Genomic DNA, 20395 nt, shown 5'->3' on the forward strand with positions numbered 1-20395 from the left:
TGATAGGTACCGCTTTGAGAACTTTGGTTGAAGAGTGGTGTACAAATATTGGTCATCGTCATAGGCTTGGTCTAGGGAGACTCAGTTTCAAATCCACCACCTCCAGCCATGAAGCTCACTGGGTGACCTTGGGCCAGTCATCCTCTCTCAGCCAAGCTTGCTTTTACAGGGTTGTTATGAGGATAACTGAGGATAACAACAACATATATCAGCCTATGCTCACTGGAGGAAGGGTGGGATAAACATAAAGTTAATGATATCCAGTAGACCTGTTCAGATTCAGATGCAACCTGATCCGACTTCGAGAATATCAGATTCAGATTCTATGGGCTCTGGCAATATGGGTGACTGGGTTTGGAATTTGAATCTGATTTCTGACTTAAATTTGGATTCCCCCCACCTAGTGGTCAGTGGGAACATTGGGAGGGGGGTCACTGGTTGGTCCTAGAGCCTTGATACTTCCCACACATTTGGGGAAGGAGATCAGGGCTGGCCCCCTGTATTGAATTTGAAGAGAATTGGTCAATTCCCTGATTTTGGGTGATCTTTATTTTTTGTTAAAATGGTGAAATATGACAAACACTTCTGAAACAAAATTCTGACAAAAACCTGTGAAACTGAAGACCCTCCTTGGACCATCATTTGCCAGCATGTGAAAGAATCTGCCTTTTGCCTTCATGAAAAGGGGTAACAGCATGCCCCGCCTCCCTTTTATATTTCCAGAATGGATGGGAATCAATTATGAAATTTTAGCAATATTTAATCCCCCCCCCCAAAAAAAATTATCCAAAACCAGAGGAGTGATCCATAGCCTGGGGTGGGCAAGGAGACATTCATGTGTGCCAGATTTCATAATTCTATGCCCATCCATTCAGGAGATATAAAAGGGGGAGCAAAAGAGGCATGCTGTTACCCCTTTTCATGAAGGCAGATTCCTCCATATGGGGGTAGAATGATGGTCTAAGGAAGGTCTTCAGATCCAGAACATATTGTAAAGTTCTGCCTTGAAACAAGCCAGACTTTACAATTTTTAGCTATTTTTCAAAAACTTTCAAAAAAATTAACCAAAAATTAGGAAATTGACCAATTCTCTTCAAATTCTGAAGTATTTCTGAAATTAATTTCAATATATTTTGGAATTAATTCCCACTTTACTGATCTGACTTGTTTTGGGGGGAAAGATTTGGATTTTACTGATTGTTACTAATTTAGCACAATTTTGGATAAAATCCAAATTTTTGAATCTGAATTTGTACAAGCCTAGTATCCTGTAAGTTATCACCTGAGGCAGGCTTCTCCTTCCCCTCAAGCAGCAAAACTCACCCTGGTGGGCTGAGGGCTAACATCTTTGTGCTGCCTTTCACTGCTGGGAATATTCTCTGGTGGTGTGCGAGAAGCATAAATACACAGCCCTGAGCCTGCTGCTTGCTTGCAAGGTAAATGTTGTGGTGGACTTTCAGCTCTCTATGATTTCTTGGCAAAGCAGTGTATATGTGTGTGGTGGAGGTCCACCATCAGTAGATCCTGTCCCCGCCCCACCACCACTTTGCCACTTCCTGTGCTTGGATGCAGGATGTGCCAAATTGATATACTGTACAGATGTATTCTAGTAATGTCCCAGAGCTAAAATTGCTTTTAAAAATGAAGTTCTGTTGAGGATACAGATAGAAAAGACAGATTGACATTGATTTAATCTTGAAGCTGTGAGCTTCAGTTGCCTGTAGTTTATACTGTTAGATAAGAAGGCAAGTTGTTTCACTTTGAAATGCAACATATTTGCTCATTTTGGAGACAAAAAGGATGAGGAAAAACTCGTTCTGCTTGTGTTCTGGCATTGGCAGGCGAGGGTGAATGTGGCTGTTGGGTAGTGTGCCCTCCAATATTAGCCCTACCCATTAATTACAGGCAAAATTCTAATATGCAATTAAGCTTTAGTTGATCAACTGACTGAACTGAGGCTTGCAGTTTTATCAGTTAAAGTTTTTGTTGTTCTTACAAAGCAATTGGGTAAATGATTAATTTTTGTGAATTTGGTAGATCAGAAATGCATTTCCCATTCAGTAATATGATGGATTCTTCTTCTTTGCAAGTCAAAATATCCTTCAGCTGAAATGCTCTTTAATACAGTTGTCCCGCGCCAACCACAAGGGTTCCGTTCCTGGAAACCCTCGCGGTTGGCGAGGGATTGAAATGAATGGAAAACAGGGGTTAGGGGAATCACGATTGGGAAAGTACCTAAAAATAAAGACACCCCCCCTAAAATGATCCCTGGAAATCTCCCCCCCCCCATGGCCCACTTTTTTTAAAGGTGCCAAACCACAGATACTTGGGTCCCAGTTGACAAGGGTGGTGGCAATTTCCCAGTCACAGATACTCAAATAAGCAATTGGAAAAACTGTGATTGATGAGGGATGACTGTACAAATAAGGACGGACAGATGCAACATCTGCATATTTAACAACTTGAGGGATTTGTCTGTTGGTATGAACAGTGTATAATGTGTGAGGAATGAACTTGTGCAATTCGAGCAATCAATGTCAAGCAGGTATTATAGTGAGCACCTTGTTCCTGAAGGTTGATTGTTTGGGACAGTGTGTATTTCCTCAGTCATTGCACTGAATGAGGAAATACACACAGTCCTTGTGCACTGTTCATGTGAATAGGTGAATTGCCCAAGTTGTTAAATGTGTAGTTGCCTTCTGTGGCTTAACATGTGGATAGCTTTCTACTTTTTTAAAAGGTGAGTACTTGTACTGGCAAAGCAATCACAGGACCTCAAAGGAACTAAAGAAGTTTGTGAAATAACAAGACCTTGCTGGGAGGGGGACAGCGGAGCGGATAGCCTACTTTTTGAAGGAAAGGCTTATTAAGAACACATACAGACATGGTAATTTCCTGACTTTTGGGAAGCTCATTGGAAGGGGTTCTCCTGGGGTATCCTGATAGGGTGTGTGTTTCCCTCCATCCATTACCTCGAAATGCTACCTCTGCCTCTTTCCCTTCCAGCTGCTGCATTTCCTTCTTCTGCCCCCCCCCCCCGGAGTACACCTTGTTCCTTTTGCCTCCCACCTGGGTGTGCTTTGCCTACCGCATCAGCATGCATCTGGCTTGGCCTCCTGGAGCCCTTCGCTGCTGCTCTGCTGCTGCTATGACAGCAGCCATTGCCTCACTTGTCCAGCTGCCATTGGCTTCCGAGCAACCTTTGTCCACTTGGTTTCCATGTTGGGAAGGCAGCAGCAGCCAGAAAGTGAAGGATGTGGTGGCAGTGTTCCCTGGCTCGGGGATTTCCAGAGGTGGACTACAACTTCCAGCATCATTGGCTGCAATAGCTTTTGGCTAGGAATTGTGGGAGTTGTAGTCAACATCATCTGGGAATCCCTGTTACAGGGAAGATGGCATGGCAGGAGAGTCAATCCGCTGCTGTCTGGCTGAAGTGGACAAGAGCGTTGCTGCTAGGAAATCAGTGGCAGCCAGAAAGTGGCGGGTGGGTGAAGCGATGGCAATGACTGGACCCTGGAAAGCAAAGCTGGATGCATGCTGCTATTACAGCGGCAGTGAGTGAGTGACCATCCAAAGCAAAGGCACAGCTCCTTATGTGTTGACAGTCTTCTACAAACCAAATGAACAGGATACAGGAGGTCTTTTCATTAGTCCCCCATCTTGAAAATAGATGGCAGTCACACACATTAGAAGGACTTTCCCTTTTACAATTGTATTCTGAGAAAAACCAGAGTGGGCAGCACAAGTCAAACTTCTAAGAACAATAATCAAATACTTCTGAGTAGATTGGCTTCTAAACCCTTAATGTGACTTTATTGTTGAAAGAGGTGGAAGATGGGCTCCATTAGCTTGGCTTAGAACTACTTGTTTGGCTTTGTGTTCAGTTGGCTTCGTGAGCATTCCTTCAAACTTAATACTAGTATGGAAGAGTGCTTTATCTCTAAGGAATTAAAAAAAAGAGAGAGAGGAAAGTTGCAATATGGTGCGTGTGTTTATATAAGGGTTGGTTACTCAGTGCCAGTGTTATGGGTATTTTTGACAGGGCTGAGGTCACATCGTAGCACTCTGGCTGAAAATGTTGCAGTTTCCCCCTCAACAGCCATGCCAGCTGGAGGAAAGATATTTGGTTCCTCCCACGATATTTGAGTAACAACTACTTTTATTTGCATAATGAAAACCATCTAGAAAGGCTATTCAGGGCCATAGTTCCCAAACAGAAAAAGCTGAAAAACAAAATTATGTTCCATAAAATGATATTTCAAGGACTGTATGTAATAACGGAGGGTGGTGATAATACTCAGATCTTAGTGCACAAAGTGACCTTTCATTGGATTGTTGGTATTTTGACCTCTGCTGGGCTATCAGTTTACCCTGCAACTAATCCAACCCATTTTGATTTTAGTCTTTTGCCCCCAGATCTTGTAGCTAATCTTGCACTCTCACCTTTTTCCCTTGGTTGGTCCTTTTATCTTTGTATTTGACTTTTCTGCCATCTGTCTTACAGCATTTCATGTGTTGGTTGATTACAATTTCCCTATATTTATGACCTGTCTTATTTGCATGTCTCAGGGGGGGGGTTAAAGACAAAACCATATACATATCCAGGATGCTTATTTTTGATAATAGCTTAATATGCAATATCAGTTTGTCATGCTAGGCTGCTGGCATGCTGTGGTTTCCCTCCATATTCTGCCGTGACCATCTTTCCATTACTATCCCTTGTGCATTTTGTCATGCTTTGTATTTTAATTTCATCAGCTATATTGTTTGTCTGATTATCAACAGTAATAATTCAGTATTTCATTTAGAAAAAATATTTCTGGAAGAAATGTTTCAAAGGCATCTTTGCACAGATAATCCCTGTCTGCCATGTTTTTTCCAAGTTAAAATATGACGATCAGATTTGGTTTATCTTTTTAAGGAATCTGAGGTAGACAGTATTATGCTGAGTTCTGTCTACTGAACAGAAGTTGGAGAGTAAAAGTTACTACAGCTGGGTTTCACAGGCATTGGTTCAATACTGCTTCACCACGTTGGTATTAGGAACATAGGAAACTGCCATATACTGAGTCAGACCACTGGTCTATCTAGCTCAATGTTGTCTACCCAGACTGGCAGTGGCTTCTCCAAGGTTGCAGGCAGGAATCTCTCTCAGCTATATCTTGGAGAAACCAGGGAGGGAACTTGAAACCTTCTGCTCTTCCCAGAGCAGCCCAGGTATTCATGTATGCACTATGTCATCTCTGGGGAAGGAGCTGGTGTCTTTGTGTTTTGAGGCTTGTGATGCAAGAGTATTCACATGGTTGAATTCACAAGTTGTCCTCTGTGCTGGTGAGGTAAGGAGAATGAGCTATGGCCTGCAGACTACGTCTTGCTTGTCAAGGCCTTACCCTCAGCCTGTGCAGCATAGATCACCATTGTGTGGTGACTTGCTTGGGGGCTAGCTGTTTTGGCAGGAGAGTTGCACTATGGGAAAGGGTCTTGGCTGACCAGGTGCATTGTCTATCTTTGGATGCATTGAGATTATCTTTGTATATTGTCATGTACATCAAAATCTGATTTTATTAGAGAATTATTGCCAGAATGAAAGGTTGTTGATAGAATAAACGTTTATTTTTATGACAAAGATAATCAAAAGAATAATTTATGTGCAGAGTAACTAAGGAGGTGGGGTTCAATGAATTCACACACTATTTTATTTTATGTAAACAGCCTGGAGATATTTGTTTCATATCAAGTGGTTTATAAATGGTATTTGTTTGTTGCTCAATTTTTTTACCACCTTTCATAAAACATCCCAAGGCAGTTTACAGAAGTTAAAATACAATAGAACTCCATAAAAACCATATTTAAAACCTTAAAATCAGTTCAACAGTAAAAACCATAACACCAAAAAACAACCATAAAAAAGACAAACAGAAGCAGGAAAACTCAGAGACCCCAGCAGCCCCAAAGGGGTAAAAGCCTGAATAAATAAAAGGTCTTCAGTTGTTTTTTAAAAGCCACCACAGACGTCACAGAGTGGACATTCACTAGGAGAGCATTCCAGGGCCTGGGGGCAACAACTGAGTCCCGTGTGCATGACAATTTAGCCTCTCTCAACATTGCTGCACAGAGCAAACGCCCCTCTGACAACCTTGTTGGGTGGGCAGAAATTTTTGGGAGCACGTGATCCTTCATGTATCCAGGACCCAAACCATTAAGGGGCTTTAAAGGTAACAACCAGCACCTTGAATTGGATCCGGAAACAAATTGGCAGCCGGTGCAGCTCTTTCAAAATAGGTGTAATATGCTCCAAGTGAGCAGTTCCAGAGAGAATCCTGAATCAAATAACACTTTCCTGCATGCACATAGTGGAGAAATCACTCTACTTTGTATTATTGCTTATATACACACAGTGTGACAAATGCCCATGTGTAACTCTCACATGATGGTGTATATATTTTCCTTAACCAGAGTAGGAAAAATGAAGTATAAAGTGGCTGTTAAGCATCATCTTTCATCTAGTAAAAAGACCAGTCTGTCGTAACCATGTAAGTTAGGAGTGCGCTGCACGGTTTATACAGATTCATAGTCTGAGTGTAGACCTCTTGTGATGCTGCTTTACTTTATCTAGAAAGTTTGGACATGCCCATGGGCAATAGATCATGGCTCAGAGATAAACCAGCTTGTTCAGAACACAGATTAATCTTATAAATTCTCAGATAACTCCCAAGAGAATAAGAGCCAAACACCACAGCTGTATAGAATTTCTTTGACAGTGTGGTCAACCTGTAGGCATTCTTTTTCTGAATGCTCCTGAAATGAGAATGCAATTTTTCCTCCTCCAGTTACTAGTCCCCATGCCTACAGAGAACAGTTTAATGTAATTACAGTGTCTGTCTTCATCCTTCTCCAGTATGCCTGCACTCTTATGACTTAAAAATCTGAAAAATCATGTTGCATGACTCTTTACTTTACTCATTTCTTTTCTTTTATGCTTTTGGCAGTTCTATTCATCTGTTTGTGTCAATTTTGCCAAGCAGCACCACATTCTAGTGCAGTTCAGCTCTTGACTTTTTATATTTCTCCACAGCAGGAGCCTCAACAATTCCTTCACCACCTCCACCACCAGCAGCTCCCCCTCCCCCTCCTAACTTGGATGTGCCAATGCAGCCTGATCCACGGCCTGTTAACAGCACAAGCCGCGGCGCCTTACTTAGCTCCATTCAGAATTTCCGGAAAGGAGCTTTGAAGAAAACAGAAACCTGTGACTACAGTGCTCCCAGAGTCAGCTGAAACTGTTTACACCAACCCAGCTTGGGTCTACTTTCTCTGTGTGTTCTAGGAACAACTTCTTCTCAGATAAGTTTGATTTAGCCGCTGCTTGTTAAGAGCCATTTCAAGCTTTCTAGAACATTCTCTCTTCATGAGTAGCAGCACTGTCAACTTAAATTGCCAAGGAGGGTGGGGCAAAAAGTGTCAATTCCAGTTTAAAGGAACTCTTTTGGGGATATTTTTTTTGTTCTGAGTAGGCAGTCTTTTTCTAATCAAATCAGAATGGAAAGCTCAGAAATTACAGTTCCTTAGCCAAGATGTGGTTCCAATAGCTTCCAAACATCTAAATCTGCCACATAGATATTATGTTGAGTTAGTGATTTGGCTTAGCTATGGTAAACATTCACTTAATCTGAAAATTATAACAATGGTGAGAGACTTCGTTTGTTCTCTCCCACTGTTCATCCCTGCAAAATACTGATTTAGGCAATGGTTTATTTGAATATTGCTGAAACATCTGACAGGACTATACTTGTAAGGGGAAAAGTACTATTTGGGAAATAACTAGTTTCGGGGATAATCTAGTGTTGAGATTTACACTTGAAGGGGGAAGAAGTGGCATATTTCCCCCAAACAAAATTTAACATTGTGAGATGTATTATTGAGGTGGGAATAACAAAAGAGCTATATAATTTAATGTTGATTTAGTGGAAAATGTCCTTTTCTGATTTGTTGAAACCCTTAAATTGCACTTTAAAGGATTATTAGTAATCCATTTTAAAGTCAAGTACACATCAGTGTTTGTTACTATGCAGAGAATGTCATTGTGTATAAGAGTTCATGTAACCTGTGATATACTCAAGTCATATTTTTATTAAAATATGTGGCAATTAAATTTCATTAATGTTTGAATGGAAGACATCAGCTTAATGCTTTATGGAACAGTACTACCCAATCTTCAGTTTGTGTATCAATGGAGAATGCCACGACACTCTGAAAGTCTAGTTGTCTAGAACAGGGGTTCTCAACGTTGGGCCACCAGATGTTATTGGACTTCAACTCCCATAATCCCCAACCAGGTTGGGGATTATGGGAGTTGAAGTCCAATAACATCTGAGGACCCAACGTTGAGAATCCATGGTCTAGAAAGTGATTTGCCTAACGTTGCCTTCTCATCAGTTTAGAGGTGTCCATTTAAAACTATGTTGCAGCTTTTCTAGCACAGTTAGTCTAACACACTTTATAGAAATTCAGCCCATGTGTTAAGTCTAATACAGAAATAACTTGCTGGTAATGGTCAACACTTAACTTCCAACAGGACACATTTCCCCCGTTTTTATTCATGCCCTTTATTTCAAACTTTAAGTTACAAAATAAACACAAGCTGGCTTTTGATAAGCTAGGGGAGTCATTTAGAGAGCCCAATTGCACTTATACAATGATAAACAAGAAACTCCGTCTTACAATGAAAGCTCTTTAGATAATTACAACTTTATTACAATTTTAGTCTCACTTTGTATTTCCTTCTTAGATGGGTGGGAGGTAGTTATGCCCTGTAACAGATCATGTATCTAGCATCACTTTGCTTCCCCTACCCTAGAAGGCCCATAGGCTATACAAGGTGCAGCTCTGTATACAATGGCTTACAATACATTCCATAAATACTTAGACTTCACTTTGGAAGAACATATACACACAACCTAGATATTTAGTGTTTTCTTCACGGCAAGTATAATATCTTTTACTTGAGGTATGCAGTTCTCCTCCAAAACCTTCGCATAAGGCATAGGAACATCAGCACCTGTGACACGCACAGCGGGTGCATCCAAGTGGTTGAAAGCAGGACCTGAAATCAGAAGAGTTGGGCAGAAACTGAGAATCCATGCACAATCTAACTAAAAATTGTATTATTCCAGATGCAGGTAGACTGCATAGAAGGTTCTGTCTTAACACGTATGCAAATCAGCAGGAACAAGCCTGAAGCCTGGCTTTCATCTTCCATGCTATTAATTACCTCATTTCCCCCTTTTAATGTCTTTTCCCACCATTTAACTACATATCTAGTTAGAAAATACCACTCAAAGCTCACCACTCTCAACAGAAAACCCATTCAGCAAAATAGGGAGATCGGGGAGATAAGATGTAATTATACTCACTATAGCAAAAGGGGCAGAGTTTAGATTAAAGGGAGTTAGAGAGAGAAGAAAAGCGAAGCCATTTTATTCCATTTAGGCTGCAAGTCGAAAATGAGGAAGACTTTCAATCTTCAGAATTGAAGGTGGCTGCAAGAGCAGCAGTTGGGATAGGCCTGTGATATGGCAAACTGAGAATCGAAGCAGTTACTGGGGGGTGGGTGGGGGATATACAGTTGCCTTTGACTTGTGACTTCCCTTATGAAACGCACACAGGAGGAAAGGAGGAGCTAGTAAACTGACTTTAGGAACATCCAAGATACCTTCCATAATTCTGGCACAGATTTCAGCCCCCACCCCAAACTGGGGCCAGCCACCTTCCACTGTTACAAGATGATTTGTCTTCACAACGCTAGACTCAACTGTTTCAATATCCATTGGCCTAATGGTACGTAGATTTACCACCTGTGAAGGAAGAGAAAATGGAGTCGTCCTCAGATGCCCATCACCATAATTCACCCCAGCCTTGTCTGGACAGAGAACCAAATGTAGATGAACTCAACATCCTGAGAATCTCTGCTTTCCCCCCTCTTTTTCTCAAATGAAAGCAAAGTGTCTAGCCCTTATGAAGGTATGCTTCCCAGTGTCTAGGTGATGCTTGGTCAAAGCTCAGAAGCAGGTGTCTGCAGGAGAGGAGCTTTCTAGAAGTCATGAGGTAGGGCTTCAAATGCTAATAAGCATGTTTTTCCTTGCTATGACTACTAGAAACAGGAAAATTTGCAAAATAAATGCAAAAATCAGATTTAAAATGTCATGAATCTAAAAATCAATCCATCAGTAGCTTAGTGCCCAATCATGATTTGCCTGCAGAAATGAAACTTCCCAAGAAGTGGCTAGTTAGCTGTGACTGAACTAACCCAGCACTGCAGATCCAGTGATGGAGAGCAGCCACGTAGGTATTGAGGAACTGACTCAATCAAACAATCATTAGAACAGTGCGATACACAAATGTTACGAGCTGTACCACAGATATGGAAGGTTGCTTCACTGTGAATTCTAATCTCATGGAAAGACAGACAACATACCTCGCATTCCACCCCATCTTTGGCAAGGACAGCAGCTGCTTCCAGACAGTGGCCAACAGATCGTGAGAAAGACACTAAGGTAATGTGGGTTCCTGAAACACAGACGCTGGTGAGGATTGGAAATTGTAACAACATTAACTCTAGAATGCAGAAATTTTTTCAGGTTCTTAGAAACAGAAGATCATATAGCAGCTAGCACCCTGCCATTTTTTTTTTAAAAAAACAAACTGAAAAACCATTCTCTCATGTGATGGCAAGTATATGCCTAGTAAAGTTAGGACATAAAGAGCACTCTGTATCTTACTAATACCTGAGGACTTAAGATATCCAAACATTAACTGCTCTTAAGTACCATTCTTCCAGTTCACGTTTACTAGACAAAGGGATATGTGCTACTTCAAGAAAAGGATTGTTGTATTCATAGTATAGCATTGTTTTTCACTGAAAGACCTGGGGACCAGTGGCAGCCCCTATCAACCCTAAGTGTGGCTCCCTGACTAATTGTTCATTGGGCGTGTATGAAGCTTTAGCCAAAGCTGAATCCTCTGCACAGTCCCCTCTAGTTGCAGGCAGAGACAGCCATTGCCACCATGCAGAACTGCAGTTTGCCCATCACCAGTGAGGCACCTTTAAGAGGGATGGTGCCTTCTTGCACCCCTACACCATCTTGGAAGCTGTGCAGAGAGTGCTGGGAAGTGTAGCCCTTCCCAGTGCTAGAGCTCTTAAGAGTGGACTCTGTCCCCCAAGCACTGAGAAAAGCACAGTGGGAAATGGTCTTCACATTGACACGGTTTTGCCAAAGTGGCTCCTGCTTGAAAAATAGTGAAGATCACTGGAGTATAATCACCAAACAAATCAACCTTTTTGTATGCCCCAGCAAATCCAGATATAAAGCTGCTGGTAGAAAGAGCTTGGGTTTCCTGTATGAAGTCTTGCTCATCAGAGTGGATGCCTCCACCACAAAAGTCATGACCCAGTCCAAAAATCAACCAAGGGCCAACAATAGAAAAGAGTAATGGGCCCCAACATCTACAGATGTTTTCCTCAGTATCAAAGAAGAACAAATAATATTGATCTCAATATGCAGCACACACTTCCCTAGAGGATGGATGGATAATTTCAGATAACATGTTAATTCCTAACAAACTGCATGCTTCAGAGCTGGCTAGAACACTGGATTCTTGCAAATTGTGCAGTAAACACACAGACACTTTTATTCTGCAAACAAGGAACATGTATTAATAGGAAAGAATAATTTCTCAGAGTGACCCTGAAACACAGCAAATGACTAAAGATCCTGGACTACTTCAATACAAACCAGCTAGCTTTGCTTACCTGATCTTTCTATTTTAGCCTTTCCAATAGGAACAATGAAGTCCTTTGACAGGATTTCCTCAGACATTTCAAAGGGAACACCATACATCAGTTCATTTTCCAGCATCACAACTACAAAGGCAATAAGAATGTCAGTTTGAACCAACTGGTCATCTAAATTGGTGATGAGCACAAGAATTAAGATTGCAGTTAAAGACTCTTTAGATATGCCTTGGATGGGTCCACTTTGGGAAATTCTCAGTTTTGCAGCCCACAGTGATGTGCAGTATTCGAATGAAAGTTAGGAATTTGTAAATGGATTGTTTACTTACTGCATTCAAAGTAAGCTGTATTATCAACTTCATGCAGTCATCTGACTTTATTAAAGATGAGCTGATAAACTACAAACTGATACCCTGAATGGCTGCAAAGCCTCTGCCTGGTTGGTTCAAGATAAATATTGGGCAGCATTCAGATCAGTCAGTCATGACGAAGTACCATTGAAATCAATGAGACAAGTTAGCCATGACCCACACGTCCTATTAACCTCAGTGGGACTTTGTTTGGATGTTGCCTATTTTCACTCACATACATCCATAGTTCACTTCTTACTGTTCCTTCAGAGCAGCAACTAGTTCACCTAAGTGTGTGTGTGTGTGTGTGTGTGTGTGTGTGTGTGTGTGTGTGTGAAATAAAAAAAAAAGCAAAATAGCAACCTGATAAATGAACCTGTTCAAACAAAAAAAGTGCTCAGAATTAAATCAAGCACATAAACCTTTTGGTTCCGCCTGAGCATTTCTAACTAATTGGTTTGTTACCCTTGGGATATCAGCTGAATGCTTCAAAAGTCTTCAGGCAGTCTCTACTCAAGATTCACAAGACAGAAGAGCTTGAGGGAAGCTATATAATCACACATCATTCCTCAACTCTCTTTATTGTCTCCTATGCAATAAATGCCCTCAAGTTTACATCTGACCTTTCCCCCTCTAGTTCCAAAACCCTAAACACCTGTAGCTATAAAGTTTCCTCCCAAAACCCATGAAACCCATTCTATTACCATAAAAACCAAAACCAATATTCTAGTTCTACCCAGACTCAGAAAGTTATATTCAAAAGAAGTTATGCAACTGAAATACATTTATGCAAGTGTACACAGCTACAAATTATGGCTGGGAGCCAAATAATGGCTTAGGCTCATGTAAAAAAAAAAGTGCAAGGTCAATCTAATTTTTGCCCTTTTCAAAGCTGACATCCCCCAGTGCCACTCTCTTCAGTTTCAGAGGCAGTTTACCATCTTGTGTGACATTTATGAAAACAAGGATTTGGGCTTGTGGAACCAGTTGCATGGTTTGGAAGCCAGCCATAAAATTTAGCAATTTAGTTCAGAGTTGAAGAATGTAGCATCTGCACAACAGCTGCACCTCACACCCATATGAACTCAAACTGAAGGAACTGTAGTGGAAGGAATGGTGCCTCTTCACATAAGAACGTGCATTATTATATTTATGGATCTTGCAAACATTAATGGAGGAGAGCTGGTCTTGTGGTAGCAAGCATGACTTGTCCCCATAGCTAAGCAGGGTCTGCCCTGGTTGCATCTGAACGGGAGACTTGATGTGTGAGCACTGCAAGATATTCCCCTCAGGGGATGAAGCCGTTCTGGGAAGAGCAGAAGGTTTCAAGTTCCCTCCCTGGCTTCTCCAAGATAGGGCTGAGAGAGATTCCTGCCTGCAACCTTGGAGAAGCCACTGCCAGTCTGTGAAGACAATACTGAGCGAGCTAGATAGACCAATGGTCTGACTCAGTATATGGCAGTTTCCTATGTTCCTAACATCATTTGCAATAAATGTAAGTGAAAATAAATTCATTAAGATCAAAGCCTAAAATCCAAAAACAAAGAGGCAAAAGCCAAACCAAACAGCACCAGCAACAGACAAAACAGAGCAAGAACAACATGCTTAATCTAGTTTTTGAAGACAAGAGTGGAAAAAAGCAAGTTTTCACTCTTCTGAAAAGAGAGGTATAGCACTAACCCAACTTCTCACCCAAATCTGGAACCGTCTCAGCACAGTGCAGATTCCAGAGCGATTTGCAACTGAAAGTTCACTAACCTACAGAAGCTCTGTACTGCTGATACGATTTAAAGAAATTAGCACTTTTGCATCACTCACACATGCTACTTGGCTTCATTCACCTGGATTATTATCCCGGACTGATGCCTTAAGGAGACCTTTGGCATCCTCCGAGCTCCAAGGGCTGACTACTTTCAGTCCCGGGCAGTGTCCGTACCAGGCTGCAAAACATTGGGAATGCTGGGCTCCTACTCCTGCCGAGGCTCCATTTGGTCCCCTGAAGACAATGGGGACAGAGACCAAACCAGAAGACATGTAGTAGGTCTTGGCTGCTGAGTTTATGATCTGATCAATAGCTTGCATGGAGAAGTTGAAGGTCATGAATTCACAAATCGGTCTCAAGCCAGCCTGTTAAGACAAAGTGGCTGTGGTTAATAGCTATCATCAACTTACACTTCTAAAAAGTGTACATTAATTGATATTATTGTCTGTTCATATTTTAAGCACACAAATAAAAAGGTACATACCATAGCAGCACCTACAGCAATTCCAGTAAAGCCCATCTGGAAAGAAGAAGTAGTAATGTGCTAAATACTTAAAACTTTAATCACAATGATCTGAAAATAAGTTTCAGTGAAACTGGTGGGACTTCTTGGTAAGCAAATTTAAGATTAAGTACTAACATGAAAAAATTGGAAGTGTGCTCTGAATTCATACCTCTGATATAGGAGTATCTATTACCCTCTTATCACCATATTTCTTCCAAAGTCCTCTGCTAATCTGTAGATTTAAAGAAGGGGGTTACATTGTTGCTAATTGCGCTCTTCTTAGTAGTGCACCAATTATGCCCTTCTAAGTACAGCACCGAGCAGCCTCTTACCTTGTATGCACCATCGTACTGAGCAACTTCTTCTCCCAGCAAGAAAACCTTCTCGTCCCTCTCTAACTCCTCATCCAAGGCCTGGTTTAAAGCATCACGGACAGTCACCTGTTGATGAAAGACTACTTAGCCCACAATCATAAACCATTCATTGTCAGGTAATCACTCTCAAATTTCATTGTAATCCAGGAGGAAGAATATCTTAGTTGGGTAAGATAGATGTGAAGATCTGTTCTCCCCTCTGCCCCAAGGCCAGATACAGAAAAATTTGAAATACTAGAAAAATCTATGACAAGCTTTTTCTCAGAATGATAAATAAAATGCTCTACAAGTCATGGTTTTAAGATATAATCATTTCCTGGACACCGTTCTTTCAAAATGCTGTCAATTAAATATGAAGATGTTTTCTGTAAGATAATAAAAAAAATTAGATAACAATTTTAATCTTGTATAATATAGACTTATATCTCTCTCTCTCAAATCCCAGATGCATTTCAGCCCTTGCCCTTCACAGGATGCACTGTCATCTTTACTTGAAGAAGACACAGACCTAGGCTTCTCCTTGCTTGTGAATTGTTGCCTGTTTTCCTATGGCCTGCCACCGCTTTTGATCTGGAGAGGGGGTTTTTTAATTAAAGAAAAACCTTGAGTGCTAAATAAGCTGTTATATAGTTCATTTTGTGTCTTTAAAACAGTAAAGTAAGTTTAACTATGATACAAAACTAAGTATTATATATTTCAAATTTCCCCTACATTTTTAGTCCCCGCCCACCCCAATTGCCAAAAAATTTACACCTCTAGTTGGAACTCCTGTGTCTAACAATGAATGTGGTGGTATTTTATTAGGTTAGCATTAAAGGGGGTGGGAAAGGATGTGTGTTGTCAGTATGTATGCATGGGAGCATCTTTCCACTGGCTACAGTATCCTCCAAAAGAGACAGCTTGTCAATTTTATAATAGGCTGAATATTGAGTTTTGCTCATGAGATACTCTCTGAAGTATCATCCCACTGTGATGCTTTTAATAATGTTTTTTGTGTTTAAAATATCTTGCATTTGAGTCGACTTGGACTCCATAGTTATGACGGGGTTAATTGCAGAGGTGTCCAGTAACTCCTCTGGTTCAATTAGAATGGATCGGATTCAATTTGTGATTCCTGAGGAAGTGGACAAACTCTCTTGACCTTTGGATTCATGCCCAACATGGCTTATAACATCTTGCAGGGAGGCTGGAGATGGCCTAGTTGACATCACAAATACTTTGCTCCATGTTTTAAGGAGGCAATTGTGAGTCCTTTACTTAAGAAGCCTGCCCTGGAGGCCTCAGTGATGGATAATTATAGGCCAGGCTCCACAAAACCTCCTTTGGGTGGGCAAAGTAATTGAGAGGGTGGTGGTTGATCAACTCCAGGTAGTTTTGGAAGATCAATTTCAAACTGGCTTTAGAGCAGGCTATCGGGTGGAGACAGCCTTGATCGGCCTGATGATCTCTACCAAGGAATGGACAGAAGGAGTGTGACTTGGTTGCTTCTTTTGGACCTTTCTGCGGCTTTCAATTCGATTGACCACAGTATCCTTCTGGATTGTCTGGGGGATTTGGGAATAGGTGGTACTGCTTTGCATTGGTTCCGTTCCTATCTCTCAGGTAGATTCCAGATGGTGTTGCTAGGAGATAGCTGTTCTCTGAAACAAGAGCTATTGTATGCTGTCCCTCAGGTTTCCATCCTATCTCCGATGCTTTTTAACATCTACATGAAACCGCCGGGTGAGCTAACAAGATTTGGAGCAGGGTGTTATCAATATGGTGATATCAATATGACACCAAAATCTGTCTCCATGACATCATCATCATCGGGAAATGGCATAACTCCCCTAAATGCCTGCCTACAGGCAGTAATGGACCGGATGAGGGATAAATAGAAACTAAATCCAAACAAGACTGAAGTACTCATGGTAAGGGGTCATAATTCAAGGAATGCGATAGATCTTCTTGTTCTCGATGGGATTGCACTCCCCCGCCCCCAAAGTAACAGGTACGTAGCTTGGGAGTGCTTCTGGACCCAGGTCTCACTCTGGTTTCTCAGGTTGAGGCTATGGCCAGGAGTGTTTTCTATCAACTTCAGTTAATAAGACAGCTGCATCCGTTCCTTGAAGATAATGATCTCAGAACTGTGGTGCACTCTCTGGTAACCTCTAGGCTTGACTACTGCAATGTGCTCTATGTGGGGCTGCCTTTGTATGTATTTCAGAAACTTCAGTTGGTCCAAAATGCAGCAGCTAGTCTGGTCTCTGGGCCTTCTTGGAGAGACCATATTATGCCTGCCTTAAAACAATTGCTTTGGCTGCCAATAGGTTTCCAAGCAAAATTCAAAGAACTGGTGATTACCTTAAAAGCCCTAAATGTCTTAGGACTGGGTTACCTGGGAGAACGCCGCCTTCAGAATGATCCCCACTGCACATTAAAGTCATTGAGCGAGGTCTATCTCCGGATGTCACCAGCTCATCTGGCGGTGACTCAGGAGTGGCTCTTCTCTGTGGTTGCTCCTGGGCTGTGGAATGCACTCCCTATATTGATTCATGCCTTAACATCTCTATCAGAGCCTTTAACATCTCTAAAAGAATGTTTAAGATGCATCATTGTTTTAAAAGTTTTGTTTTTATTGTATTGATTGTTGTGAATCGCCTAGAGCCTTTGAGTCAGATGGTATAATAAATTAAATAAAAATAAAGTGGTAATAAATAATAATAAAGGACAAATAGTTGGGCAGAATGCCAGTCAGATTTGGGCAAGACTTGCTATTTCTGATGTCTGCAAAAAGAGGTAGGAGATGAAGAGATCATCTGATGATTTGTTAACCAAATCCAAATTATGACTTTTGCATAAGCAAGTATTTTTGAAGAGTGACTATAATGAAAGTTCCTGCTTTATTCTGTATTTCTTAACTGTTCCTAATGTTCTGCTCTGGCTGCTGCACTGAATAAATTTTCAGCAGGTCATCATCAAGATGTCTTTTTAGAGTGGTAAAAAGCAAAGTGGTAAAAAGTGGTTAAAAAGAGTGGTAAAAAGCACCCAAAGCAAAAGGAAACGATACACAGATGATGGGGAAGCTGAGATGCAGTATCATAGTAGTTAGTACCCATGTCACATCCTTGCTCCATTTCTCCAGCATCACACATATTCAGAAATTAGAGAACACAAAAGCTTAATCCTTTTGGACTGTTTTGTTGTCCTGACAATTGACTTTTTACTTTGCACTGTAGGCCCCAGGTTTGGGCTCTTAGTCTTTTGCTAGCAATACTGCGATCCCATCAGAAGGCTTCTACAACCCACTCATGGGTTCCCACACCATTTTGCTCCATAACTCTACTTCTACAAAGGCTAAAGCTTAGCTTTCTTTTTTAAAAAAATGAAAGCTGGGCATCTGGGGAAAATAATAGGAGGAATCCGAATCTCAAAGCGATCTGAATTAGGCTTGAGCCCGAAAAGTTTTGGAGGCCATTATAAAGGCCTCTGAAACATTTCGGCTCCGAGGGCCATTTCGGGATTTCGGCGCTGGTGGGGGTGGTTCTTTAAGGGTGGGGGAGGGTGCACTCACCCCTCCCGCTGCATTTCCCCCACCTGCTGCATTTCCCCCGCCGGCACTCTGTTATTTCCAATCCCCTTGGGGCAGCAGTGTTCCTCCCTGCCTCCCCGTTGCCCTCATCGGCCGAAAGCACTGGTCACGTGTGTGCCTGTTACATGTGTGTGCAAATTCAATTTTGACCCGAATCTAGCCTATGGACCACAGAGGCGATTTGTTCTGTCTCCAAATTGCCTGAATCAGCTAGATTCGGGTAGAAATTGATTTGAACTTGAATCGATTCACACATCCCTACCTAATACAGTATCGTAAAATCATAGCACAAACCAATGCACTTGTACAGTAAATCTCTATGTTTGTACCTGTACTAATAAAAGTATATTTACTTGCTTTTATAGTATTAATCTTTGACAATATTGCGTCCGGAAAAAGTTGACCTAACATAACCTCTACAGTCCCAACATGTATTTGAAAGCCTTCACCTTCCAGTGAACGATGAGTGAATGAGATGCGAGTGCTCAGTACATGACAGCTGCATGACAGCCACAGCACAGTGAGGCCAATGACATGCACTTGCAGGACAGCTTAATTTCTACATGTTTATGTTCTCAATATGGTTTTCCTCCTATTTTAAGCATATCTATTATACTATTTGATTTCATAATGTTGAAAAATATTTATTTGTATACACAACAGTAATACAGTTTGAAAATGGTGAAAGAATAGGGACTCCTCTCAAAGAAGGGGGAGAAAAGGAGGTAGTTTGAAACGAATGTCATTAAGGATACAAATGGGAAACAGCAACAGCATCTAGAAAAGAGGTATGTGAATGCACATGTCACGCCATACCTGGAAAAGAAACCTCTCTACCATCTCTTTGTGCTGCCCCTGCCTGCTTCTTAGCTCAAAATCTGCCTCCAAACGCCTTACTAATTCTCTGCCTTCAGCCCGGCCTCCCTCTTGGGTCACTTGAGCTCTCCACTCTACTTACTAAAGGAGAGCTGGTTCTGCATATCGGAACTCAGCGCCGGAGACCATTTCCCAATGTCACCACTTATAAAGCGCTTAGCACTTGGATAGGCGCTGCACAAATAAAGCGTAAGAACGCAGGGGGCCAGCACTGACCCAGACTTAGCGACTAAAACAAAGCAGCACACAAAGGGAAAACACAGCAGGGACTGAAAGGACAGGCCTGAGGGGAGAGTTAAGTGGCGAGGACTACCCACTGGGATGGTGCCAACTCCAGGATCTGCCCGGTTCAAATGGGGGCCCCCTGGGCATGTGGAGACTCCCTGCAAGGTGGACATCTCAGGGCACCCCTGAAACCCTGGGATTTGCGTCCCAGAAGCTCGGCCGGGCGGCCGGGTAAGGTCCTCTTCCGTCCCTCGGCGCCTGCTAACCAGGAGCCCCCCGCTCCCAGACCTGAAGACCACCTCCGCTTGAAGCAGAACTCCCCCTTCAATTCTGCCCCAAAGGCTGCCCAGCTCCAGCTACCTTGTGGGCACCCTTACCTGAGCAGCGACAGACGCAGAGCCATGGAAGCACCGCCGTGGGGGTCCCGGGACTCGCCCCGCCCCCACCCGCTGCGCGCACCGCACCACCAAGCCCTTCAGCGGCCCTGCGGCCACCGCCAACACCATCTTGGATCTGCCCTCAACCCTGTGCGCGTCGCAACGTAACCCTTACGCCCCGCGCCTCCCCGGGTTCGCGCTCTCTCGTCGCCTAGCGACAAGGGGAGGGAGAAAAGGGCGGCACTACCCATAACCTCCCGCGCAGCTAATAGTCCGCTCATATTCGATTGACGCTGTCGTCGGCTTACTTCCGCCCTGAGTAGACAGCGCTGGAACCCATTGGCTGGGCTTGTGCGCCGCCGCACCATGAAGGTCGGGCTGACCAAACGCTTGCGCGACGATCACGAAAACCGGATTGGGCCAAGAAATTTCGTCTTGCATGGTTTCATTTGCAGCTTTGCCAACCCACCGTTTGCGGGGTTTCGTCGTGGATAGATCGCAGCAGGCTGATTCCATCTTGCTCTAGAGTGCTGAATGATCGAGCTTTCACAAGACCTTGAATTT

General features: G+C 42.4%; 2 protein-coding genes across 14 annotated transcripts in view; one reads left to right on the forward strand and one right to left on the reverse strand.

Moving 5' to 3' along the window:
- PXK (PX domain containing serine/threonine kinase like) overlaps window positions 1–8157 on the forward strand; it is an 84282-nt gene extending 76125 nt beyond the window's left edge. For 5 of the 13 annotated variants that reach the window (XM_053288239.1, XM_053288237.1, XM_053288243.1 and 2 more), the window contains one exon: window positions 7076–8157. In XM_053288239.1, coding sequence (XP_053144214.1) covers window positions 7076–7278 — 203 coding nt within the window. In that variant the 3' untranslated portion in view covers window positions 7279–8157. The remainder of the gene's footprint in view (window positions 1–7075) is intronic. The other 8 variants (XM_053288250.1, XM_053288253.1, XM_053288248.1 and 5 more) reach the window with 4 other exon arrangements.
- Window positions 5592–20063, reverse strand: PDHB (pyruvate dehydrogenase E1 subunit beta). The gene is made up of 9 exons (XM_053288254.1): window positions 19832–20063; window positions 14741–14848; window positions 14578–14640; window positions 14388–14423; window positions 13983–14268; window positions 11810–11920; window positions 10475–10566; window positions 9713–9854; window positions 5592–9103 (listed from the first exon to the last, which is right to left on the reverse strand). Exons 1-9 carry the CDS (start codon window positions 19958–19960, stop codon window positions 8958–8960), a joined length of 1113 nt encoding a protein of 370 aa, XP_053144229.1. The 5' UTR covers window positions 19961–20063; the 3' UTR covers window positions 5592–8957.
- Window positions 20064–20395: the final 332 nt, after the last annotated feature.

Source organism: Hemicordylus capensis, chromosome 2, assembly GCF_027244095.1.
Source record: "Hemicordylus capensis ecotype Gifberg chromosome 2, rHemCap1.1.pri, whole genome shotgun sequence".
Lineage (NCBI taxonomy): Eukaryota > Metazoa > Chordata > Lepidosauria > Squamata > Cordylidae > Hemicordylus > Hemicordylus capensis.